General features: G+C 39.6%; 1 protein-coding gene across 3 annotated transcripts in view; it reads right to left on the reverse strand.

The window, feature by feature from the left end:
- Nucleotides 1–269: 269 nt before the first annotated feature.
- OSBPL11 (oxysterol binding protein like 11) overlaps nt 270–27,538 on the reverse strand; it is a 38,308-nt gene continuing 11,039 nt past the window's right edge. For all 3 annotated transcript variants that reach the window (XM_027679034.1, XM_027679035.1, XM_027679036.1), the window contains exons 2-13: nt 22,768–22,836; nt 21,872–22,047; nt 21,001–21,080; nt 19,805–19,987; nt 16,020–16,221; nt 13,909–14,054; nt 11,753–11,893; nt 9,329–9,827; nt 7,539–7,725; nt 4,094–4,276; nt 3,335–3,488; nt 270–1,952 (exon numbers count right to left, since the gene is read on the reverse strand). In XM_027679034.1, the coding sequence (XP_027534835.1) occupies nt 1,875–1,952; nt 3,335–3,488; nt 4,094–4,276; nt 7,539–7,725; nt 9,329–9,827; nt 11,753–11,893; nt 13,909–14,054; nt 16,020–16,221; nt 19,805–19,987; nt 21,001–21,080; nt 21,872–22,047; nt 22,768–22,836 (2,098 nt within the window). In that variant the 3' untranslated portion in view covers nt 270–1,874. The remainder of the gene's footprint in view (nt 1,953–3,334; nt 3,489–4,093; nt 4,277–7,538; nt 7,726–9,328; nt 9,828–11,752; nt 11,894–13,908; nt 14,055–16,019; nt 16,222–19,804; nt 19,988–21,000; nt 21,081–21,871; nt 22,048–22,767; nt 22,837–27,538) is intronic.

Raw genomic sequence — 27,538 nt, forward strand, 5'->3', positions numbered from 1 at the left:
TTTATTTTTATTCCTGGTTAAACATGAAAATGCCCAGTGGATATCCAAAACTATCATAACAGGATGGTTGGAAAGAATATCACAAATAAGACAAGTAGGGCCTAAAACATTCTCCTGCTGGAGAATATAGTTCCTACTTGAGCACACAGTGCCAAAATATCCCACTTTTGGGACCAAGGAAAGCCCAGACAGATCTCCAGCGTAAAAGATAATAACCACCTACTCTTTCCAGTCACCTGATCTCTAGGAAAGCAGACAGAACAAATGAATCATTTTGTAGCTTTATTATCCCCCCCCACTTCTCACAAACGGACTATGACTCGCATTGAGATCTCAGTGCATTTCACAGCAAAAAAAAAAAAAAAAAATGTACAAGAGGATCAAAACAGTTGTGCATAAACCCAACTCCTTTTTTTTTTTTTTTTTGCATGATTTACAGTTTGTGTTGAAAGTTAACATGGTTATTTCAACCTTCTGATGCATTCTTACACTTGCATCTCCTCTATGGAAAACATCTTACCAGATCACACACTTGTGAGTTCTCACGATGCTGGATCAGGTGCAGCCATTGCCATGGCTGGGAAGTGGCAGATAATGTTATATACACTGATTGGAAGACTACATCAGAAGAAAAAACAGAGTAAGGCACCACTGTTGGAAAAATTAAGGTAGCTTGTAGTTACAACAATAACGAAAGCCATAATAAGTACTATTCTTAATTGCCAGCAATTCTTAGACTTCAATAAAATAGTTATTAAAAAAAAAAAAGGATGTTTGTACCTGAATACAGTTTCCTGATATCTGATTGTGTTTCAAATCAATACCCAGTCCTCAGCATAATCAGTTGTTTGGTTTTTTGTTTCTATGGTAAGATGAAAAATCAAGACCTACAGTCCATGTATTCAAGGTCACATTTCACTGCTTTGCTCTGAACAACACCACAGGAAAAAAACCAAAACAATCCAAGGGACAGTTTGTAACACTGATACTTCATCTCTGAGATGATTAGACGGGCAGAAAAATTTAAATACAAAAATTGTACATTTTCTGTTCATTTTGAAAGCCTTAGTCCTCGGGAAGAGAAGTTGGAGGAGAAAAAAACAGGCCAAACCTCATTACTTTATAACTTGAGAAAAATCAGTCACTCAAAGAGATTTAATAAAATTAGAGTTGAAAAGTGTTCAAATTACTTTTCCAATTCAAGTCAATTATTTCAAGTATATTAAAACTTTTCAGAGGAAAAATTTCTCCATGGTTACACGTCTAATTGCTTTTATAAATCCATAAAAAAGAAAAGTAGTCTCTACATATATTCCATATTCCTCCAATGCATGCACACGTTCTCTCCGAAGAAAAGGTCGTCATGATCCAGTTGTTTCTTAATACTGATTTCGGGCACATCTTCCAAACACCCCTCCAGTTTTCGCCAAGAAGGTTAATTACTGGGCATAAAAGCAGCAATATTTTGTTGCTATTGTCTACATGGGTACTGAGAAGGTTTCAGTTATTAAAGGGCTTGATGCAGATTCCAAAAGAGTTCATATGTCACTCCAAAATCCAACAGGTCTCTCTTCTCTTAGGCAGCTTTTGCAATCAGATCTACTTAGAAGAATCTTACACAATGCAGATAAAATCTCTTGGGTCATACAAAAAACAAGGTGGTTGAATGTACCTGCCAAGTTTGTCTCTACAACTTGGATTTTTACCTTTTTTTTAAATAGCTTTAAAGTGCCCTAGTATAGTTATTTCTTTATGCTCATTTAAACTTGTACAATTACATAAAAACGGGACACTCAGTGTGATTACTGGTTTTTGAGAGACAGAGGAAAAGGAGAGGAAAATCAGAAAACTCATCTTAAAGCAGTTTTTTTTTTCTAGTTAGTGTCTGTTTGCTGAGTTTGTGCGGCAGAGACTGTTTTCCACAGGGGTTTATGATAAACCCAGCCATCTCCCTGCAATTTGAAGAGAAAACATGGTTATAATAAAGACACTGCCCTGAGAGAATTCCCTTCACATAACTATTAGGCTGATAACTGTGAAAACCAGAGAGACATAGCTTATACCTTCAACTCCACAGACTAAGGCACAGAGGTGAACACTGCAGGCTTCTGACACTACTTCAGAGCACGTGCAGGCTCTTGCCGAGCCACAGCACTCTCTGGGAGTCGACTGCACTTGTAATTGACCCAGTCAAAGAGCCACTCTTCTCCACTCCATGATCCAAACTACTTTAGGAAGCCAAATAAGCAGCCAGCAGAGAGGCAGCTACCCAGGATTGTCAGCTCTAACACAGACCAACTGCTCACCTAGAAATGAAGTAGCTCAGGATTAAGTTTAAACATTTTCTGAGTACGTCTGTGTCTTGGGTTAGCAACAAAATTTCATCTTTTCTAAATCTGGATACTAACAATACAACTATCTAAGTCTGAGCTAATTATACTAACACAGCTTTAGAGAACATAAACCTTTATTGGAGCTAACAGATAGTCCTGAACCTTACAAAACAGAACTGGAAGAAAGCCAAGAAAAAATAACTTTTTGGACTATGTTCTAAACCCTTACTAAATCATAGATATAGGAAGAAGAAGGTGGAATTACATTACTGCTGTGTTACAGATCAAGCTTTCATTGTAAGGAGAATCTAAACTACTACAGCATAAGTTTCAGTCAAGTCCTCCCCTCTTGCAAAGGGCTCAGCAAAGCTCTCCACACAACAGGATCTCATCACCTGGGTCACAAGAAAAGCCTGTTTTAAAGTTATCATACCAGCAACTCCCAATCCTCCTGGGCAGGCTGCAGTTCACCTTGTTAAATCTTACTATATTATTGCTACTAACATTGCTGAAGTACAGGCTAAGCCACAGATAAGCTATATCCAAAATCTAATGTAGAAGAACAAAAAAATAGTGCAAAGGTGAGAATAAACTCACATTCACTCTTTCTAGCAATATGCTGGGTGCATGCACACAGAGCCTAAGCAAAATTAGTACTACTGATTATTTTCTTTGGATATTTACTGTTACACTCAACTTACACGTCTATATGCAAAGCTGTTTTCTGTATGCTTGGTAAAGGAAACTGGACCACAAAACAGGCAAACATTTTGGTGCAAGGGAATCACAGAATCAAAGTGTTTGGGAAGTGAAGAATAAGGTCACACCCTTACATGTTTAGGACTCTTTATGCTATCTTACTCCTATGGATCCCATGGACCTAAACTATAAGATCTAAGGCCAAATTCTCTATTTGGACAGGACACAGACCCACATGTGCACCTGCTTTCATAATAGATCTGCTCCTGTCTTCATCAATAGCTAAATGCTTGGGAACTTACATCTTTAAGGAAGTATTTAGTACACCAAGGTGTTTCTGTTTCAGCACGAAGTCTCTCTTCGTTCCTCTGTCGTTCTTCAAGGGCTCGCTTGTGCTCTGTAGCCTTATCAATGTCTCCATCCCGCAGAGACTCTGTCACATGCTGCCACAGCCTCCTGCAAAACAAATGGGTAACTTTACTGTTCAAAAGTTTCCTCAGCCTGTCCCCTCAAATTACAGGATCACTGCAAGCAGTTCTCTCAGAACAGGAGCATTCCCTCCCCTTACACGTGGAAACCAGCCCAGGTCCGAGTGCAGGTAAGGGCTCACGGCTATGCCAGCAACTGGGAGCAGGTAGGAATGGCTCTGAGGTTTTGGCAGTACCAATCTAGTGTCTGTTTGCCAACCCTTTAAAGCTGCTATGGAAGTGTTATTCAACAAGCAGTTTCTTGTGAGGATGTCCCTTGTCAGGAGCTGCCCTGCTGTGCAGCTGACGGTTAAAAACAAAAAAAAATAAGGAGGCTCTGTTCTAGCAGGCACTTCTTGAACTCGAAAAAACATCTGTTCATGAATAAGAGACGAGATAAACAACTATGTGCCTGCACTTGGTTTTTGCACTTTTTTCTGTGCTCTTGACTTTTATTTTTAAAAGCATGAAAAATTAAGATCACTGCTGCTAAGCACTGTGCACAAATCATTTCTACATTTGCAGGTTTTCCTAAGGCACTCACCAGACTGCTTAGGGCAAAAAGGATCAAGCACGAGCAAGCACATACTCTACCTAGATTCAAAGGGTCCTTGCTTCTCCAGGGGCCGGACTCGTTTTCTTGTCACAGTCAGCTTTGTCAAGTCCACGTATTTTGTCTCCCCGTTGCTGTAGGTGAACTCAAGCACACTGTTCCACTCCCCCTGCACTCTGCACACCACTGTGTTCGTTGCATTCTGCTTCACTTCACCAGTGACTCTAGCAAAAAATTTGGTTTTAAAAGGCCACGTCTAAAGACATCTGAGGACTCTTAGTTGCATAATCACTCAATCCTGAATGAGTTTGCAAACTTGCCACATTGCCTGGAAAAATGTTAGTTCCATGAATTTCATTTGCATGGAGAAGCTGAAAGAGCAAAGTGACTTTCACTCACTGCTCTAGTTCTCTTCAGGTTACCCAGGAAACTCCATTTTTGGCTTCACCTTAAGCTTATTTCAAACCTTTTAAGGGAATTGAAAATGAAAAAGAAACTAACACAGGCCGGTTCACATGTAACAAGAAGTTGATCATTGCCACTTGAAACATCACATCAGATACATAGTTCAGATTCTTTTAATAAAAATTAAACTTTCTAGCAAGAATATATCTCATGACCTGCTGGCACTTTATCTCAAATCTTTATATTTCAATGTTCTCCATATGTAGGTGGTCTCGGTTTTATGTTGCTCATATAAGCAGCAGACACACAAAGGCAGAAGAACAAGGTAGGAAACTAGGAATCAGAACTGCTTTTGTTTCCTGTCTCATCCACAGAAACCTCTGCCAATAACAAGATATGAAAAATGTCTTTCTAACATGCACTATTTCATTCAAGGTGCTGCACAATGCTCAAGTATCACCATAACTAAACGCACAAATGCACATTTTTCTCCTCAACATCAAGACCTGTCCAAAGACCTTCTGACACCCACTCCATCCTGACCCGGTTGTGGAGCACTTCTCGGCAATTACCACCCTCAAACAGAACTTTTCTCCTAGAAAGAAAGAATCAAAAGGGTTTGCACATTATGCAAACCAGATTTGAGACATTCTCAGTTGTAAGGGGCTGCAGGATTCACAAAAGACACTATCTCCAGCTCCAATTAAACTGCAATTACCTGTACCCAAGCTCCCTAAAATACGCCACTCTCCAGCTCCCCTTCCTGCATTTCATCAGCACTCACAAAAAGCACAGGCTACATCCCCTTCCACACTTCCATCCTGAGCAGCTAGGAACAGCTGACTTGCACACCACAACTACATACAGGAGAGCAGGAAAGCAGCACTTCTGTGTTCCCACCCTGTGTGTGGTGCCACACTCAGAGGAAGAAGGGAGCACAGGACACCAATCCCACTTCCCTTCTTCCACATGCACTGGTCACCCCCTGCTGTGTCTGCACTGGCCTGGCATCAAAATAGAGAAATTAATCTCTCAAGCAACAAAACAAGGATAACAAGTCAGACCTTTCAGCACAGAGACATTGGATGCCAGTCAAATCAGAGCTGCAGGGAATCTCTGGGGCAAGCGGGGAAAGCTCACAGCCAGCTCACAGCAGGAGGCAGCAGTCAGGACTTCTGCCACATCATGGTCCAGCAGCTTAAACCTAATTTAACCTCACTAGAAATATCTTTAAAAAATCCCAAACAGACTGATAAATATGTGCTGCTCACACACAGTTTTCCATCACAAAAATTTAAGATTCATCATTTTAAGAATAAAAGCACATTTACAATTTTTGGGTTTTTGTGGAAGTTAACAAGCACTAACAATTACTGAAACCAACTGAAAGAGCAAGTGACAAGCAAGCAGCCTTCATTTTGTGCTGCTTTTCATCCTGCGACTTCCACACCTCACCAAAGCTACTACACATGGTGGAGTCCCTGTTCTCCTCCCAAGAGTTCCACAGGAATCCACAGTATGCCAGAGACCAGCCCAGTTTGACTCTGCAATTACATCTTCACGACTTTAAGACTTGATTTTTTCCAAGCATTGTGTGGTAACAACAGAACACTGACATCTACTATTTTAACATCAATCATAAAATTACTGTCTCTGCTCAGCTTAAAGTAAACAAAGCCATATAACTCACTACTAAGGTGCCGTGTTGACCTGCTCCATTAAACTCTCATTACAACTTGTATTTCTCCAAGTTGCTTTGCTCTGTGACACACATCCATTCCCAGCATTGCAGACCACAGTATCTGCCTGAACTAGTACTAGTGATAAAAATCTGGTAGCAGCTATTTGTAAGCTTGGCATGACTGATATACGTCTAGCTGTTCGTCATCATTATCCTCTACTTCATCCAGCTAAAGAGGTACAGGACCAAGGAGCCAATATCCAGCTGAGGTCTAACAAGAAGGGTCACTCTACAAAAAAATCTATACCATTGCCATAGCAACTCACTTGCACTCCAGGTAACCATGACAACACTGCTGCTTCCCCATCAAGAGATTCTTTTGGCAATGTCCAATCATCACCATGTCAAATTTTCAATAGTTACAGTACCTTGAACAGATCTCTCTTTAAAAAGCCTCTACATCTGTGACTAATTTCAGAGAGACAAATAACAAAACAGTTTCCAAAATTAAATCACTGAGGTAAAATTACATCCTATCACTCATTTTCTATGGCACAAGAGGAGCTATCCCAAGGTGGAAGATACATTGTAATCAATAGAAAAAAAATTCCAAACGATGTATCACTTTCAAATTGCATCAAGTGAAACAGAATTACATGAAAGCTTCAGTTCTCCAGCTGCCATTGGGACAGGGGAGCTATACTTCCAAGTTAAATTCCAAGCATGTATGGGAATTTATGGGGCAAGGTGAGGTTTTTTGTATTCTTTAAGCAACAAATACAGCCTTACTCTACTGTTTCAGGAAAAATGATTTAGAGAAGACTGCTGATTTTTTGCAACCTGAGAGAGCAACCCACATCTAAGAAATTCTGATGCTCTAGGCTGTTACATATTTCATATTATGATCTCCAACATTATTTAAATAAACACGATTCAGTAAACAGTTGAGGGCAAAATGCTCTGGATTCTTTGCGTTACTACCACCCAATTTGTTCCTTCCTCAATTAATTGCCTATATTAGCAGAAGAGTAATCTGCAGCAGTCTTACTACAAAATGTCAAAAAAAACCCTTTTGCACCAACTGTGCAGACACTTCCTAGCATTTGCTAGAAGCAACCCCAAACAAATTTCCCCGGATCTTCTTTCATTTACCTGTTAGTTTCAAAACATGTATACGAGTGAAGAACTACCATCAAAAGAATTACCACTTTTGTCTTCAAAAAAGGTAATTTTACCTAGAGATTTTCTGTAAGCTGCTTAAACTTGATAGCCTTAAGGTTCTTACACAGAAATCCTAAGACAATGATCCCTGCAGTGCACTTACAATGCATGTTGCAAACAACATGTAACCCTTTAAGACAGTGAGATCAATCTCAATTCAAACAAACAAACATTCTCACCGATGCAATTTGCCACCGTAGAAGGGTTTGGTGTGGAAGTTAATACTTGCAGAATACCCAGTCTTTGCACAGTTTATGCTGACTTTTCCTCCCAGTTCTACCCAGGGAACAGTTAAAATTGACCGAGCGTATGCGCAGGGCAGAGAGAACGTGTATTCTTCCCCATGTTCCAAGAGACTTAGGATACCTGTATGGAGAAATACAAGAATCCCTGAATCAGCATCATTTCAGAAAAGGCCAGGTTTTTGAAACATAGTCAATTCAACTTCTGACTACTTTTCCTCACAGCCCCTCACACCAAAATATAAAATAAAATTAAAAAAACCCACAGAAGTGACATTTATTAGATTCTAGATACAAGCATTTCCCTGAAAGTACTAACCTGAGTAACATGCACTTATGTTTCTTTTGGAGAAAAAACACTTATCCCAGCAATATTGCTCCATAAAGCACAATACTGTGCTGCGCAAACACTCCTCAGTAGTACATAAAAGGGCTGGTCACTCTCTTACTGATGGCTCTGGAGCACAGCAAGACAAGACTTGCACTGACAAAAGGAAATAACAAATGAATTCCCTGAACTGCAGATCCTGAGGAAGGCTAATACTCCCGTTTTACCTCCCTATAATACACCTTACCCTATCTGAAGGCAGGTAGCAGAGACAACTCTCTTTACCGCACCTCTGCCAGGATAAACCCAATTCTTGCCTGACAGTAGCTTTTGCAATAAATGTCAAGAATCTCATAAAATAGTAGAATTTTTCTTTGAGTTTTAAGATATGTTGGTTTGTGTCATTCCTATTAAAAAAAAACAACCAAAAACCACAAGGTCCACCTCTTGCCATCACAAGACTGTAGCACAACACCTGGTTGCTGCCTGCCTCAGCCTGTGTCTCCGGAGCACAGGATCACTGGGGCGCCTGACATCAGTAAGAACAACACGAGAAATTCTGAAAACATATAAGCTGATTTGAGAAAGGCCCTAGAGGAGGTATCAGCTTCAGAGATTACCTGGTACCGCCAAAGCATCGAGATGTGCCTTCCACATCCCCTGCCATTCCCTTGGTCATTCCCTTGTCCAGTGAGTAGTTTACATGAAAGTGCCTGGAATCCCCAGTTACTGGGCAATATACACAGGGGACACAGAATGGGAGAGGCTGTCTCATCTCTTGCAGTAAATACTAGTACTAAAGGGAAATTACAGTTAAAGGGCGGTTACCCTTCTCTGTCCCTAAAGGATCCAATTTTTCTAGTTAAAGAAAATCAAAACGTGCATAGTAAGATACATTAACATCAATGCAGGGAGATGTAGCAACACTTCTTTTAACAAACGTCTGATGCTAATTTATTCATAAATATCAGTTTACATCACAGTAACTGTCCTTTGGTTTAAAAGTCAAAATTTTATTTCCAAATATAATCCTGATTTTTGGCAAAGCATAAACCTATCTATTTTTCCACCCCATATGAAAATTCGGTGTTTACAATGATGACTTGCAGCATCTTCTGTAATATGTAAACAGTAAAAATAAAGGAAGACATCACCAATGATTATATATTAAGTCTTGCAGATCACAGAGATCAGAGGAAAACCAGAAGTATGTGGAAAAAAAAAAATCTAAAAACCCACTGACATTTTTTGCAAGCAGAGTATTATAATTTTTTTGAAGTCTTTGAAACAAAACTACTGAGCACTATTCCCCTACCAGAGGAATATAACATCAAATCTCCTATCAAACTAATATTTTAACAACCTTCTAAAACGAATAAAAGACAGAAGTTACACTTACCCTCGCCAACCATTGTCACTCCTATTGACATTCCTAAGAATTTGCTTTTTGTCCAGACGTGGGCATTGACACACATCTTTCTCTCTACACACTCAGCATAAAACCCTGAGACAGGAGGATGGTGGGACACTTGCTCGGCTACAAATTTTACTGTATAGTAGTCCAGCTCTGCTTGGCCTTCCACATCTTTAGACAGATTTACTTGTTCCGAGGGGGAGTGAGCAGGGACGTTACTGCCGGCATCAGCAGCTACGTCACTCTTCGGCATCCTCCAGGAGCAGTGGAACGTCTCCCCGATGATGGGATTGTAGGGTTTCTTTGCAATGGCTCCTTTGCGGCCCTCGTGGAACGAGGTGAGATAATACTCAACAAAGCGGATCATCCTCTCCTCAGGGGTGGTGCCGTTCGTGATTGCGATGAAGAGATCCGGATGGGACATGAAGTCCGCATACATCTCCAACAGCGACCGCTTCTCCAAAATAAATGTGGGAAGAACCACCTGGAATAAAAGAAAACACAGAAGGCTCTAGTAAGTAAAACAAAAGAGACAGGCATTTTATAAGGGAAGTTCTTGAGAGGAGGATTCTGTCCTGTTTTGGACACCACACGTTCAGATTGAACTTTGTTGTCCCTCTTGTAAGATGTGAGCAAAGTACAATGATCAGAGGTTCCAAAAACGCAATTTGCAAGGCAAAAAAGCCCAGTGAGTACTATTAGGACTGAAGATGTTGAAAGGGACTGAGCATCAGTAAATAAAAACAACCTAAAAAACCAAAACATAAAACAGCTACAAAGAGATAATGTGTCCCATATGTCTGTGGAGGAGAAAACAAGCATGAAGGAACTCAAACAGTAGCAACGAAGGTTCAGAGCAGAGGTTAGGAGAGGATTTGTCTAATGGAGAGAAAAGCAGTGAAGTTATGCCAGCTCTGGAGAGCTTGCAAATCTCTCTCACCACAGCAACTAAAACAAGCATCCATGAGAAGCAGCATAGTATAGGTTGATCCTGTACCTCTGAGCAGAGGCACCTTATACTTTCCCAGTTACATTCACCACTATAAAAAATAGCAGTTCTGTCCTTTGCTGAGCCAAGAGCAATACTGTGGAGTGAGAGCCTGTGGGTATCATCAGCCTTTTCCTTCCCTGTAGTGGGAACTAACCCCACATAACTAACTACTGTAAATAGCAATACAGGGTGTCTCAACCATGACATCAAGACAACCCATTTAAATCAGCTGCACTAAAAGAGAAAGAGCACAGACCTAAGATTCTTCATAAACATGCCTGTTAAACTGAATACACTCGCCATGTTGTCACAACACCAACTTGGAGTATTAAAGTGGCTTTTCACTTCAGTACCCTGATACTCTGCCTGCTCTGAAGTAAAGACAATTATACACATCCACAAGTCACAACTGGGAGATGGGCTTGACAATTTGTTCCAACTAAGAAAAAAGCTATCCCAAATCCAATCTTCAATATAAGTGAAATAATGACTTAATTCCTGGTTAAGCAGCAAGGGTTTAAGTTTGACCCACAAACAGAAGAGCCTGTTCATACCACCTTTTTTTCCCCTCTCAGGTTGTGAAATATAAGCTGCCCAGTACAAGTGTTTCTAGGGGCTATGTAGCTAGTGCCCAAAAAATAGCTTCAAAAAATAATTATAATGCAAAATTCCAAGAGAGAGAGTGTTTTCCTCGTTCCATGGCACTCTAAAATCCATTTTTTCTTTAAAAGTGCCTAGTGCTTATGGTAAGAAATCTTTACAGCAGTGAATTGAACTTAAGCTGGTAGCTGCCCAAGTTGTCTAGTAGGAAATGAGTGTTAATTTTTTCAAGCTGCTTGCTTTTGATATTTGCACTCAAGTGTCAAGTCCAGTTCTCTCCAGTGTTAATTTTTTTGTGTCTGCTTGTGAGGAAACACAGAAATGAGAATAGCAAAGAGGCATAAACAAGTGTCTGAGGATCAATAAGGAGGAACCAAAAGAAAACTTCTTTTCAGAAGTAGCATGAATACAGCTGTAGGGTTATGCAAGTTGTGTGAAAAAGCATTATCAAGACAGAAAAGAGATCATGGAGGGAAAGCAGAAAGAAAAATATGAGAAGGCTGCAGAAAACAGCAAGAAAAGACTCAGGTGCAATCACAGGAAAGAAAAAAGGCCATTACAGGAAAGGCAACAAAAACACAGTAGAAAACACAAAGAAAAGGTAATAGAAAAGATATTGTCAGTTGCATTAAAGAAAATCCACCTCCTCAGCCCATTTCTCTTAAACCTACCTCAAACTAGGACATCACATCTTGGGACCTGAAGTGGCTACAGGACACAATTTAATATAAAACACAACATTGTTCAATATAGAAGTTGAGTTTAAAATGATACTTCACTTCTACTGCAGCCAGTCTTCACACTTCAGTTATACTTACTCTTGTTAAGTCCATGCCAAGTTTCAGCTGAGACAAGAGATGCAAGATAACGCTGCGCTGCTCTTCCACCGCTCCTAGATCATCTTCTTTATCATCACAGATATCCTCCAGCTCCTCATCTGGGTTTATTTCTTCAGGTTCCTGGAATAAGAGCCATAAACTCAGCTCAAAGATGCGACTGGCCAGAGAGTATTCAAAAAGGACTTCAGATCGTATTTAACTGTCCATGTATGAAAAAAGACTAAATAAACCCCTGCAGAGAGCTACACAATGGAATCTACTCACAAGATAAACAACTGCTGAAGAATTTGAAGGGATATTAAGATAACTCAGTGCAGATTCCATCTAGAGGATACAGGCTAAGATTTCTCACCACCTCCCACAATGGGTCATGGAAAAAAAAACTTAAAAGAAATCATGACCTGTTTTCCTGTAAGTTTTATGAGCTCACAGAATGGCAAGAATCTGGCACATACACAGAAACAGCAAAGCAAAAACTACCAGAAATTCCAATCACCTCAATAACATCCCTCCACCTCCACACTATTTCAGCCTTTCCAGTGTTGCCATCATTATTTCAGAGGCTGTATCAAATGGTAGTTCCTAGTTACGACTACCATCCTGCCTGCTATCTCACAAGCTGCTCTACACAAGCATTATCATATTGCTGCTAGTGCCAATATGTAACAGTGAAGGAAACGGAAAAGTAACTTATAGTAGTTTTATAAAGCAACACCAATCCCCACACATACACACACTACATGTGCTGGTTGCCTGTATAACGAAAGCAGATAGATTAGTAGAAATTATATCAGCACCATTTTAACAACCCTCACACCACAAGCTGAGAGTCAGATGCTTCAGGCAGAAGGGATGGTGGTATTCCTAGGGCTCTGAGCCGCATCCTCGGGGGGCAAACAGCTGGAGGGAGTCAGATGCAGAAGGGAGAGGCTCTAAATGCCACAGGAAGGCAGCAATATGCCTCTGCCTAAGCAAAGCCATTTGTCCTGGAGCAGCTGTCCTGGCTGGAGGCAGATTTATGAACACTCAACTACCCAAAACAAGGGGCCAAGCCCTCACACAGCGCTCAAATCCTGATGAAAAGTGCAGTATCACAAAGGTGACTCGTTTCCAAGGATGCCATGCTGTCTACTATCATAACTACGGGAGGTGAAAATACCTACAGGCAGTGATAACACCAGTCATATCCCATGTATATATTAAGTACTCAAACTGTAACTTGCTTAATTATTGGAAGGAAGGAATTATGTGATTTAGTTGAAAGCTCCTAGCTTTGTTTCATCTTTTCTTTTTCTAACTTAATAGTAACTACTCTGAACCATTTAAAATACTATAAACTGCAGCAACTGAAAAAATTATTTTCCATTTCGATTTTGCTCCAAGACAGCCCAGTGCTAATGCAGAGACATAAACCAGCACATTATCTTTTCACAATGACACAGCCTCAGTCAAACATCTGTGTGAAACCAACTAGCATAAAGAGAATGTAATTATGATTTTCTAGCTTAGTTAGGAAAACATGTTCTTCATCATAATCCCTGCTGGTTTTTTACTTTAGTATTTTGCAATTCAAATCCATTTTGTCAGTTATAACGATTCAGACTGTAGCTGATAATGATACAGACTGTAGCTGTATTTCAAATACATTAAGCCATCCTGAAGTCAAGTGATGAGAGTTGTTCAGATTAAGAAAAAAAGATGCAGCAAGACCTAGGAAAAAAAGACAGGGAGATGTAATAGCTGGAGACCAGCAATTTTGTCTTTTGTCTGCTTAGGCAGTTCTTCTTGGGCCTATTTTGAGAGTGTCATGAATTGCAGTTAGGTTTTTTGCACTTCATTATTTACTTGTTTTAGATCAAAATGCAAGGCAATACTGCCTATTTCAACACCTTGCATTACCATCCCAACTGGCTCCCTCCACTTGATGCTTAATTATATAAAGCAGCAAAAAATTGTTGAAAAAACAAGGTGGAGAGTTTCATTTACTGCAACTGGACTCAATCCTCCTCCAGCACAGCTAATCAAAAGTATGAGAATAACTGTCATTAAATCATTTTTCCATAATATGACTGAAACATTCACAGATATTCCTCTAAATAATTCCCCACAGAAATGGGATGTTCACATTACCTTACCCTTGTTAGCTGGCAGGGCTCTGCAATGGATTGCTCTTCTCTGACAGATGCTGGTTTGTTTATCTCTGCTGGGAAATTCTGAGCTGCTCCATTTTTGAAGTGGTTTGCCAGAGAGATCTTCGGTTCCAACCAACTGATTGTCGTTCCTGAAGCAAAAGAAAGTTTGCGCTGAAACTTGCTCATCCCTCTGCAAGGTCAGTAAACAGCAGTTTTTCAAAAAAGAGCTATTTTTTTATGGAATAAGCTGAAAGCAGCCAATTCCTCCTGCAGCCAATGCCTCCAGCAGCCACTAAACAAAGGTGGTGCAATGAGACACCACCTTCAGTGATCATTAGCACAAACACTGCGATTGGCGAGCTGTAATACATGCAACTTGGACTGGAGAAACTAGTTGGTGTCATGAAAGGTGTAATCAGACACTACAGGAGGAACCCAGTATCACAGGAATGTTAAGTAACCCTTGGAATTTTCTTTAACTGGTACCAAAAAAAAAAAAAAAAAAGCTGCTTTTCACTTATCAGCTTCTCAAACCCAGCTCAGTTCTACATTAAAAAGAGATAAAGTTTTTTTGTCAGTGTTTTCTCTAGAGAAGGTGTTTGTCTTTTCTCAGCTGCAGAAAAGGTAAGCACACGCTGTTGAATAAATAATAGTTGTCAAAAAAAAAAAAAAAGGCTGCAGGACTTGGAAGGCTATTACCCACCTGATGATTCCAGCATCTCCAGTTACTCCCAGCTAATTTATCAGAACATATCGGGTTCCTCATTAATAATACAAATGTTCCATTCTTTTTCAAAGGATAATAAATGTACAGGTGATTCCAATCAGTTTTTACTGAAGAATACAGAAACTGACAAACCATCTTGGCTGTGTTGCAAACACAGAAATCACTAGGAAACCTGAATTTCTACCACCAGATAGAAGTTCCCTGTGCTTGGGAACCTATATTAAAGCATCTGTTTCCTCTTCCTATATGATACACATGAAGCTAAACTAATTACAGCTCTAAAATAATATGCCCTGGCAAAGCAGGTACCACTAATATGATAGGAATATGGGAAAGATAAGGCAAGAGACAACTCATGAGTATACTCTGTTACATACTTTCCATATCTACAGATCTGTTGTGCAAGAAAAGCATTTGAAAATCCTCAAAAGCTTTTTGCTCACAAAAAGCCACAAAGTAAACACATAAAAAAGGCACAATAAAATGTAGAATTTACAAACAACGAACACATTCAGTTCCATACACTGCACATGAATTAGGTAGAACAATCTGCTAAGATCCTACTTGCATAGAAGTGATCAATTGTGCAGACAGGGCAACATATTTGTCTGCTGTCTGTGAATGGACATACTCTATACCCATGAGCAGTAAGGTTTGAGGTTTGTAGGGGGTTTGTTTGTTGGGGTGGTCAGTTGTTTATTAAAAGAAATTTTCCTTTTTTCTTAACCTTTAAGCAATTTGCATTGGTCTACAAGTCTGTTCTGGTCTCAGAATGGAATGCAACACTTGTCTCAGGCCATGGTTTAGACTAGGACAGTAACTCAAAACAAGAATACTGATATATTAATGACATTAATAATAACCTGTGCAAACGTAGAGCTGTTTTAATGTTTAACTAGAAATGGAAGCTACACACATGTAAATGCTTATAATAGGTATTTAGTGTGCAATAAAAAAAACCAAACAAACCTATGACATTTGACAGAATTGTATGGGACACTATATATCCTAGTTTCTGCAATCCCACAAAATTCCCACTCTACTGTTACTTTTCCTGAGAGGTCAGTACATGCCTTTAGTCTTCGTGATGTGGCGCCTTGTGTAGTTTTATTCTGCTGCAAGATGCTGTACAACAATTAGATGTTATATTTATGCAGCTGCTGCCACAGACTTCTTGATAGAATATACTATACATATTAAAAAAAAAAATACATAATATGCATGGAGTTCCACCCAACACAAGCAAGTTAGGCTCTGGAAAAACCTCACAAAAAGCCAGTTTTCTTTGCCCATGTGAAAACGGATTCAGTGGAACGAACCTTTCTGCAAGAAGGGAAGGGTTTGTATTTGGTACAGAGTTCTGCTCTCTGTACGCACCTATACCCACCTGCTGGTAAGGATCCCTTTTGCTGAGAAGCATGTTGTAACTGGAGAATATGGAAACAGTCATTTAAGCAGTTCATGGTTGCCATGGAAGTTGCTTTGAGCATCAACAGGTCTTGATCCAAGGACGTAAGGTGACCGGAGACAGGAAGGCATTCTATGCTCCTGATCAAGTCTCTCTGCTGGCCCTCAGCCTGAGACATCATCTGCCAAACAAAACAGTCACTTACCAGGGGGTGGAAGTGCTGTGTGATACGTGTTCAGCTGTGCACACAGAGGATCCCAAATGATTTTATGACAATAAAACTACAAGGTAACAGATGTATGCCAAGGTAACTGTACTTCGTTTTCTTGATGCAGCTACTACAGAGTCATTAAATGCATAATGAAATTCCCATGGCAATACATGGCACCTTATTAACAAGCAAAAGAATAATCGAAGTCATTCAAAAAAGAAGGAATTTGAACATGATACTTGCTGCAACAAACATCAACACTTTCATGCCTAGTTGATAAGAATGAGGGGAACCCCACATGCACTCTGTGTGAGAAGTAATTAAACTCTGTGCTCTGCACAGACTGGAAAAGCCTCTACTATCTGTGGGTATAAAGACCTTTTCACTCCCTACAAGAAGAGATGCAGCACTTTAAAGGAAAAAAATACATTACTCATTTTGGCTCAAACCATAAAGGATTATCATTTATTGCCTGCACTGACACCGCACTCAGGATCACTATCTTACCATGTACTTTGCAGAGAGGGGAAAAAGCCAGCAGGATTTTCACCTTCATTATGTGTTCAAATTGCAGCTGTCCTGTTGTCATTGTCCACCTTGCTTTCCCCCCAAGCTCCTTTCCGCCCTCACACAGAGCTCCACACCCCTAAATCACAGAATCTGCAACACCACATTTGCCCACACGAAGTATAGGGGCAAAGCACACCAGCCACCAAGCAGCACCCACAGAAACAAACCTGATCCTTGAATCACAGGGATGAAAGTAAACTCCTACACATGCTAGTCCCCTTTCTGGGGCAGAACAACAAATATCAATGTAACTGGACAGCACTGCTCTGTAATCATTACGTGTTCTGGCAGTTGAGTTAAATGTAAAGTCAGATTGATTTAGCAAAGCAGCAGCAGAATTTCTTTAAAGAATCTAAGGTGCATTAATGCATTTAACTGCTACGGCACTACGTAGCTTTTTAATTCACCAATCCTAGCAGTATCTTACTGGATTTTTTTTTTTCAGTACTTCTGCCTGCAATCCCTTCTAGGAACTATTTTAAGATTTTATGCAATACTTAAGGAACATGTATTCATCCAAGGTCACGGTATGTGGTATTTGGAACACTTAAGGGCTTGGCTACGTAGCATGTGAATGTGTGAAGGTACAGAGCACTGGCTCTTTGGAAGTGTTTAAATGTGCAGAGTCAGCCTTAGAGCTGACAGGGCAGAAAGCTAGTAAAACAATTATATACAGCCTTGCCTATGCAAACACACCACTGCTATCACAACATGTGTCTCCTTTTCCTCCAGTCACGAACGTGATAAAAGTCTTCGTGTGCAGTTTTTTTCCAGTACTTCGAAAAAGTGTGTTGGATTAAAAAAACCAAAATCTATGGATAATCTGTTGACAAATTACAACAATCCTTCTGGTGATCTTCACTGTTAGTAATTTACTATGTGGTAGAACCCAAGCACTTCATTCCAGCATCAGGTCAGACAATAGGACAAGCCATGCTATGCTGAGCACTGCAGTTCAAATAGGCACATCTCCCCTTTCAACCAACACACTTTGAACAGTCCTAAGTTTTTTCCCATTTATACACTCAGATTTGGAAAAAAAATAAAATAGTGCAAGAAGAGGAAAAGCACTGTGACTAAAAATGCAATATCAATGAGAAGTTTACAGGCAATTGTTCTCACTTTGCAAACACATACACCTGCATTTAGTGCAAGTCAGCATAAAGATCCTCTTAAATCTCCTGCTTTGCAAGGTATTCAAGTCAGCAGCGTGACACATATTCAGCCAAGAACAAGGGGAAGTAAAAGGGAAAGAGACTGACAGAAGGCCCAGCTATAGTGCAATTCATAGGAAAATCAAAAAAGGTCACCATGCAGCCAGCGGATCCTTTGAAAGAGAAGTTGCTCTTCCCACAGCTTCTCAAACAGAATTTGTAAGTATTGAAGCTGTATCATGCTCAGGTGTAACAGGCACGTACCTGCCCTTGAAGTATTTCAACTATATCTTTAAATAAAAAAGTAGGCATTGTATCTAATAAGCATTTTAGCTTTAAAAAAAAGGCGAGCAAACTAACATTGAGAAAAGCTGTTACTACTGAGGATTCTTCATCTGTACAGCTCAAAAATTTTGAAGTTGGTAAATAATCATGCTGTGTCTCCCAACTCAGTAGCAATCAAGAGAGAGCATAAATAGTTTCCTGTGCTCTTTGCAATGCCAAGAAAAATCATTCCACTTTACTTCCCACCCAGTGAGAATCCCAACCAGAGAATGCAAGCCACTGCTTCAGTGCTCCAGCTCACACACACGTACCTTTCCTCCCTAAAATTTGAATGCCATATCGCCTTTCGAAAAGTCAAAAAGTGAAAAAGCCATTTCTGAAATACTACCTCATTTAAAGGCAGCTTCTCAAACACTCAAATACAATAACAACAAAAAAGAAACACTGCTCAGAGAGCTATTGGCATCAATTCTATAAATATTAATGCCATATTCTATATTGTCACTGTTTTCATGCAATAGGTAGGAAAGTGAAAGTATTATTTAAGTTCACCAAATGCTGTAAGTGTTGCATCACTCTACTAAGAAGTTTATCACAAGTAAGAGGTAACTTGAAAATCAAATTGAAAAACAACTGCCTGTAAGGCTTCAGTTCTAAAATGAATTTGGAAGACAAACTTCTCTTTCACAAGATAAAGCAGATGAAACAGCTTACAAAACACAGAAGCCAGAGGAATGCCAGAATTTTTCCTGAGTACCTGGCAGGATTTCACATGTCTCTGCATTAGTACTATTGGAGACTTTACTGCTATTAGAGGATAAAAACAGGTTGTCAGCAGTTACCCTTTTGCAAGACATCTGCAAGAACAGTCTGCTGTGGACACAGAGATTCACAGATTCTAAGGTCTAAGATCTACCCCGTAAATATTCACAAGTTCAATCAACCAGTAGTCCATCTGTTCTGTCACTCAAGACAGAAAAGTAATTATTTCTGTTTTGCCCCCCAAAATAGACTACACCTGAGTGTGTAGTGAAAAAAAAAAAAAGCAGGCTTCTGAATTGCTCTCTCTTCCCTAGACAATTTGTCCAGATTAATCAGCATACCAGAAAGTGGTATTAGTATTCTTAAACATCAATCATGACCGACTTCTCCTCAGTCATAGAAGATACAAGCACAGCTTAGTTCTTCTACAGCTTGACATGGGAAGAAAAGTGTATAATAGCATCACAGTACATGATGTCATACTTCCTCCTTAACGATATTCCCTTGTCACTTGTAGTGCCAGGACTTGCAAGGAAGAGAACATGCATAGTTCTATCTTCAGCATCAGGATGCTGTTGCAGAGCACAAAAATCACAGAATAAACACCACATACTTCTACAATTAGCCAAGGCAAGTTCCTTATCCTCATACAGCTGTGCAGTAATAGCTTAGGACATGCTACTGACAATACATCCAACTAAGACTAGCAGGTTTCTCCACAATCCTACAAATAAAACGACAGCTCTCTCAAAAAACTGTAAGATAATTTAAAGCATACAAACCTCTCTAACATCTACAAGGTGATCTGGCTGCATAATGGGAACTCTTTTTCCTGCTGGCAATCTGTGATGTCCAACATTGAAGAAGGAAACTGCATTTTGACTGGGTCTTCTCTGCACACCAGGAGAGTTGGCGCTTCCTTGGGATGCAAGAGAGAAGCTGCGAGATTTCAGAGGAGGGTTGTTCTAGTGAATAAATAAGCATATTGAGAAACATTTACAATTAATCCTAATAATCAACAAATGTTCTAATATGAAAGATACAGCAGAACAGCTTTATTCCTGATTCTTTAAAGAGCAAGGACAGATGACAAAGCCCTAATAATGTATTAGTAGCAACTGCTAAATATTTTGCACTGTCTGCTGCCAGTTGCCCTGTTTTACAGTCCAATTACGATCAATTTGTGAAATTGGATTGATCAATAAGTATCACTTCTCTGACTTGAAAATTAGTCCTTGATCTGCAACAGTACCAGAAATTGACTCCTAGGAGATCCTGCAAGGATAGAGCTAACATTTAAGAGAATGGAATTTTGTTTAGAACTACTAATTGAACTTATCTCTCACAACAAAGCCAGCTACAAGATGTTGATTGTAACTTAAAAGCAAGGATTTGTTCAGGTATCAGAACAGGTGTTATGGCAATCAGGAGGTTCTATAAAATACACTGTATTTGCAACCACCACATTGTTGGTTAGCAACAGTACCCAGATATAGTGTTGAGGACTTGCTTCTCAAACATGGGAATTCATCCTAAATTTATTTGTGGGCTGTTGAGTGGTTTTTAGAAGAAAAGTAAAGGTTAAAAAAAAAGTAAAGCTCCCAAAAGGGAAGGGCTCCAACAACATGAAGTCCTGTTTCCTCATCCATTAAAAAAAAAAAAGCACAAGGCCACTGGAAAAATACTGGGCTAATACTCTGATCTTTCATCTCTGCTCCCTGTTCAAACACCAGCTCAGCATCACCTGCTCAGAGAGGACCACTCAGCTCTTCAGAGGCTAATGGATTTCACTTTGTTCCATTCCTAGAGCATATGTCTATTACAAGTCATCTATTACACAGAAACACGTTCTTTGACATAAATTTCAAGCCCACCCATGGGCCCTTTCGTAATATTTGTCTTAGATGGCAGGATAGTTGTGTTTGCAACTACTTCTACCAGCCTAAATTATTTCTGCCCATGAAATTATCAGTCATACCTTTCCAATAGCTTCCGTGTGATGCTGTGTGCAGATCTGTAGCCTGCTAACCCAGTGCTGCCGTTCTTTAGCATCAGTAGCTAACAAAAGCAAACCAAAAGGATTATGATTGAAGACATTTCGAAGTAGGGACAAAAAAGACTGCTTCATTCTTTAAAACACTCACAAGATTTTAACAGTGCAAAATAATATGTTTTTAAATCTAAAACCTGTTCACATGTAATACCTATAATACTAAAGCAAGTTCAGCATAAACAGTATATACTTTTTCTTTCTTTCTTGTTGTTTTTTTGTTACAAAATTCATTGGGGGAAAAAAAATCAACAAACCATAACTCCCCTCACACATATCGTCATCTAACAACATGAAACACTTTCCTGGAATAAGAGTAAGGTACCCTGAATTAGAAAATGACAGCAAACCTACAAGGAAAGAAATACTAAAAGTTATTAGCCCAGATTTTTGTAGCCTACAAAATCAGAGAATGGGATTTTATAACCACCACAAGGCAGTTAACAAGCCGAACATTAGAAATAATACAGTTCTCTGCCAAGCATCCACACAGTGCTGTCACCTACAATGACTTAGAAACTTTGAATCAGGACAATTTAAGGACATTATACATGGAGATTAAACCCCCCTCTACACATATGAAGTTCCTGGTCTTCTGAAGGTCATGAAACCCAAATATTATGGAACTAGCCATAAAGACAGAGCGGGATGAAAGTTTTGCACACAATTCCCACTGCAGCAGTCTGCAAACAAGTTCTCCCTCCTGGGCCGAGCAGCCAAGGACAGCCAAGCAGCCACAGGTGAGAGCCAGGACTGTCCCCTAGTGGAAGAATCCCCTGCCCAAGAATCCAGGTCCTACCTCTTAGTTTATACTGCTCCCCACTGGCAGCGTTGACTGTGAAGGTGTGAGAGTCCTCGTCACTGGGTGAAATGACAGCCCCAGCCAGCTGCAGGGTACCCCTGGGCTTGAAATGTCTGGACTGCTCATTCACAAAGTACTCCAGCAGGCCAGCATCATTGTTTAACACAAAAAACCTGCAATGACAACAAAGCAAATACACTAAATAAAACCTGCTCCTTTTCCTTTTTTTTTTTTTTTTGTGGGGGTGGTGGTACTGGGAGAAGTCAATACTTTCATTACAAGTTGGCACAGATGGCATTGGGACTTAATGACTTGAGTCAGGCAATTGGCCAGTGTAGTATGCTAAGGTCCAATATTAATTTGGTTGCATTATGTTGGTCTAGTAACAGGACCAAACAGGAAACCTGACCAGAGAATTTCACCCGACATAGAAAATCAAGTTATTGCAGGTCAGACAGACATCCTGTAGAACTAAAGGGAAAAGCTTGTTTGAATTTGAATTTGCAGTAAAGAAGTCTATAATATTTTTTTTAATGATGGCATGACTTAGCATAAAGCTGAAGACTCAAGAGAAAACACAAAGACAATATTTTTTAATGGAAAAGGACAAAAAACCTAATGCTGTAAACGCTTTTTACACATACAAGCTTAGTTACAAGCCACCAAATGAGTTAACTGCTTCCTGCTTCCTATGCCTTTTTTTATTCATGTCTTAATACAAATATAATTCACGTACACATTAGCTTAATCTATACTGAGAAAAGCATAAGACTCTTGCAAAAAGTTTGTTTAAGAGAAATAGGGAAATCCAAGTACTATTAAAAAAATCCGAAACCTGTGCATTTAGATGCTGCAAAGACCAACATTACCAAAAAGCACTATAAAAGACTTACCGATATTGCCAACCAGTGACAAGATTGGTGTATTTCATTAAGTAGCCATAAATATTTTCCATGTGATCACTATCAAAAGAGAGAGAAAAGCAATCAGCCAAAAGTAAACATATTTTAGATCTTCCCAGCTTCTGATCATCATCATCTATTCTCAGATGAGAATTTTCATCTCAGAATTTTCATCTTCATTTTTAGAAGGGCACTATCATTTTAATAAAGCTACACTTAACAGATTTTCCAGTCTCGTTCCTAAAATAATTTCTTAAAGACACTTTAACTATATTTACTGAATTCCAAATAATTTCAAATCATAATTAGCTTCAGCAATACTTGTTTTATTCAACAGGCACTTCTGGACACATTTTTACAAGTTTCAGGTAATTAAAGACTTAGTATCCATGTTGCTTCTGGTTCTTGCTCCCTCTTCTAAGCAAGCTTTCTATTTTTGGACTCCTGAACAAAATTCACTTTCACAAGCTTTTCAACAGAACCTTGATCACCAACCCTAACGGTCACCAACCAAAACAGTCCATAGGTGGTCCTACACCAGTGTGGTGTTATTAATCCCTAGTGCCCAGCACCCTTCTCCCTGCACAAACAGTCACACTCCCAAACAGATGTTCTACAGAACACAACATGCAGGTGCAGGTCACATCAACATATTCTGAAATCTAAAGCAGGAGCCAAAACATCTCCTCCTCTAGCCTGACAGGAAAATCAGGTAGTTTCTTTTTCAAAGACTGAACTTGCAACATCCACCAAAAATGAGAATCCATCGGAATAATTTTGGCATTGCATATCGCTACAGGCAAAATACATCACTGCTTCTGAAAATCAGTTGCCCTAAATAAGGCTTACAAGTGCTATTGCTACAAACTACTCACTTTAAGATCACAGTTTAAAGACCTGTTTTTTGCTGTATGTTCCCACAGTTCTAGAAATGCCACCTCAATGCCCTCGCCTCTTACAGCAGGGCATAATCCTACAATGAAGAACACACTCTTGATAGACAATTCAGGTCTCTAGTATGAGGAGTTCCTATTATTCCAATGACGAATTGAAACAATGACCCAAATATCAGACATTATTTGCTTTTTTTTAAAAAAATTGTATTTAACTAATCTTATTTAGATTTTAAGTTAAAATTTTGGTAGTTCATACTATGTTGAAGATCAAATGAAATTATTCAGAGTCCAATGGAGCAGCAGCCTGTCTTGGTCATAAAAAGGTCAAAGTAGCCCCATATCAGCAAAAGGGAAAGGTGGGGAAAAACAGGATTGCTACAGCCAAGGGATCATCTCTATTAGTGGGTTTTGGTCGCAAACATAGTTTGACTAAGCATGGAAGTAAACTTCAAATAACAGCTGAAGCTGCTTTCTACACCTCACAGTGTCAGTATCACCAGATTTAGATACCTGACAATTTGATAAATGTAATGTTACACTGTTTCATCCTAAGGGAAGCCATTTAAGACTATGCTAATGAAAATAGCAACAGAGTAAATCACTCCCATTCCGTATTACTACTCAAACAAGAGATGCAAGAATGTATATTTTTTTTTAAGAAAAAACAAGTTGCTGATTTAAAAGCAAAAATACACGTTCTAGCTACAACTGCAGCAATCAGAATTGCAGCAATATCCTGCAGTGGAGAGCAGCCAGTAGGACTATCTAGGAATTTAATTTCTAATAACTCATTAAGTGTTACTAAGGATAAAAGTAAAACCAAGGAGAGCAGAGGGTGTTCAGGCTATCGTGTATTTTGAATGTATGAAAAGCTAAAAGAGACATAATCAAATTCATCCTCTGCAGACGCCTCTCATTTGTTATTATTGGCATACAAGGGAAGTACAGTTTAGACTTCCTCGCTGCTTTAATTTAACTGAAAGTTATGAGATTGCATAGTCATAAAAATGTATGAGCTTGGGTTTTAATAGTCTGAAAATCGTCCCTAGTCACAGCTAATTGTTTTTCAGTTTTAGTGAATGCAAGCTTCACTCCTGCTTTTCAATGAGACATTGTACACAACCCTGCAATTCAGGCTAGAGCCACTGTGCTCTCCCATTAACTGAAGTGCCTAAATCAGAGGAATCTTTAACAGAACCCAAGAAAAATTAGAAAACTAACTTCAGACTGCAATGAATACAGCAGACCTATGTGTATGGCCTATGGAAGTCCACTCATGTGACAACAGGAAATTAAACAGTCTTTGATTAAAATCATTTGACCATTTTTCTTTTTGAGTGTGACATATGAGATGGCTGATTTTGTCAGTCTTCAGAAAAAGGAAAAAGCCACTGTAGCAGGGAGTGCAGCTGTCCTGGTGATGTACTTCCACATCAAATGACCACTTGACTACATTTTGCCTTCATCTGCATGTTCCTCTTCACTCGGATTTTCATTTTGACTACACCCAAATTTCTCCCAGTTCCTCCTCTTCAATAACTTTTATCTCTAGCCTCATGAGTCCCAGAAGTTGGAGGGTTCAACTGAAAGGCTTTGAAAACATCCCCCCAGAGAAGTCTGAAAAAGTGACTGAGGACAAACAAGCCAGTCACGCCCAGACTGTGGGCACTGCCAATCTGAAAGGAGCACATTGCAGCAACTGAACACGAGTGTGCGATGTTAAACACACCGACCGCCTGTGTTCCAGAATCCCTGACTCTCTACACAGGGGATTCCCAAACCCCATATCTCAAACAGAAGAGCTATAACTCAATGGACAAGGTGAAGCCCAGAAGCACATTCAGCAGGTACCTCCCATTCACTGCCAGGGATGAGAGACTAAGCTGTGGGAGATTAGGAGGACATTAGAAGAGCCAAAGTCCAAAGAGATGGAGCATGAGAAGAGGTCTCTGTTAAATGAGCCGCCTCTTGGACAACAGTGATTGAATTATTTTCCTCCTTAATTGTGCTCATGCATCTGCATTAGAACTGCACAAACCCAAAAGACTGTATTTAGCTTTCACTCTGCCAAAGGCTGGGCAAACTTTTAGCACCCATGCCAGTAACAGACCGCCTGTCTGGCAAAGGTAAGGAAAAACTTGGCTGATACTCAAAACATTTCCCGTGACAGCATAAGGGCTGAGGGGTAAACAAATAACCAAATATAAAAGCACACCACGTTGGGCTGGGAATTTTCAACATTTAAACTAAGGCTTATTTTTAAATAACAATTTTATACACTGAAGAAATCTAAATCCAGTCCGCAAATTGCAATTCACAAAAAGTAATTCCATAACTGCACACAACACACGACAGAACTACAGTTAACCTCCTAATCTTCTGGGTAAGCACTTTCCTATGAATACTGGAAAATATTCTCAGTATTACTTATGAACAAGGCCAGGGATTATAACTAGAGCATTTCTTCAAGAATTTTAAGATGAGTGTCTCTGCAGCAAAAGTTAAACTAAGATATTTGTTGTTGCTAAAGCAGTATTGTAAGACAGTTAATATTCAAAAAAAAAATCCCCAAAAACAACCACAGAAAACCCAGTAATATTTCACTAGTATGGAATTAACAGCAAAACTCTACAGAGCAGTACAAAAGGTTTTAAGATGGTAGACTTTGGGAACAAGAGGTTGAGGTTCAGGCAGTGGCTCTACTCACAGATAATCACAGTTTGTAAAATAAGAGTAAGGTTTTCCTTACAGCCCTTATTATTGTTTCATTAGAAACAGTGCTGGTAAAACCTGTTTCAAAGTCACCCATGCACTTCAGAAGCCTTCACAATTCCCCACATTGGGGTTTTTGACTTCTAGGAAACAGATTTTGAAAGTGAACTTGACACAAAACACTGAACAACTTATCTCAACACTGTCACTGAAGCCTGGCTCCATTGGGATTTTTCCCAACCTTTGCATTCACAGTGCTGCCTACATGCATGTACATGCACCCATGGGTACGTGTATCTTTCCATAGACAAGATGCTGTTGTTGCTGTTCAAAAGGCTCACCACAGTCTCAGATTGTCAGAGGAACAGCAACAGCTCAGCAACGAGTCAACAACTCCTAAAGGCCCTATTTCTGTTGAAATTCACATGTCCTGTCAAAGAAAGGAAATGTTGCAACAGACATGTCATAGCCTTAAGGACTAAAAAAAAATAAAATTGATTTTAACTTTGCTGCGCACTACTTTAAGTGACTTTAGGTGAGGATACCACACAAATCACAACCCAGGAAAAAATTATGCAGAAACTTGTCTCAGAAATGTCTGAACTCCAGCCCAGCACAACCACCACCTCCTAAAATCTGGAGTTTTTTCCAAAATGTTGAACACCACTGAACTTGACTTCCCATTTCTCACACTTGTTTAGTTTATAAATATTATGAGAGGGACTGAAACTGTCCACCTAAGCAAATGACAGAATTCTATGAACAACTACACATCAGTTCATATTCTTTCCAGAAAACTATCCATCCCCGAAGTCAAAGATGTTTCCCACAAGCCAGATTTCTACATATCTACATGTCACTAAAATACAACAGGAATAAAGGACTCACAAAGGATCACTGTTAGCTTATTTATCCTTCTCTAGTTTTACTCATCCTTTTCTAGCGTGACTCTTTAAGTTGCAGCAGCTGCCAGTGCCTTGCAGGGTGGTCTTTTGTCCCAGGGGAGAAACCAGATAGTGACAGTCAGGCCAAATCAAATTCCCCTGTATCCTGTTTACGTGCAGCACCCAAGCCTTGAACAGATACTGAGGAACAGCAGTCCCACAATGACGTCTTTCAGCAGCTTCTGCCAAGACACCCAGGCTCACACCTGA

This window comes from Neopelma chrysocephalum, unplaced genomic scaffold (genome assembly GCF_003984885.1).
Source record: "Neopelma chrysocephalum unplaced genomic scaffold, ASM398488v2 Primary Assembly neopelma1_44, whole genome shotgun sequence".
Taxonomy (NCBI): domain Eukaryota; kingdom Metazoa; phylum Chordata; class Aves; order Passeriformes; family Pipridae; genus Neopelma; species Neopelma chrysocephalum.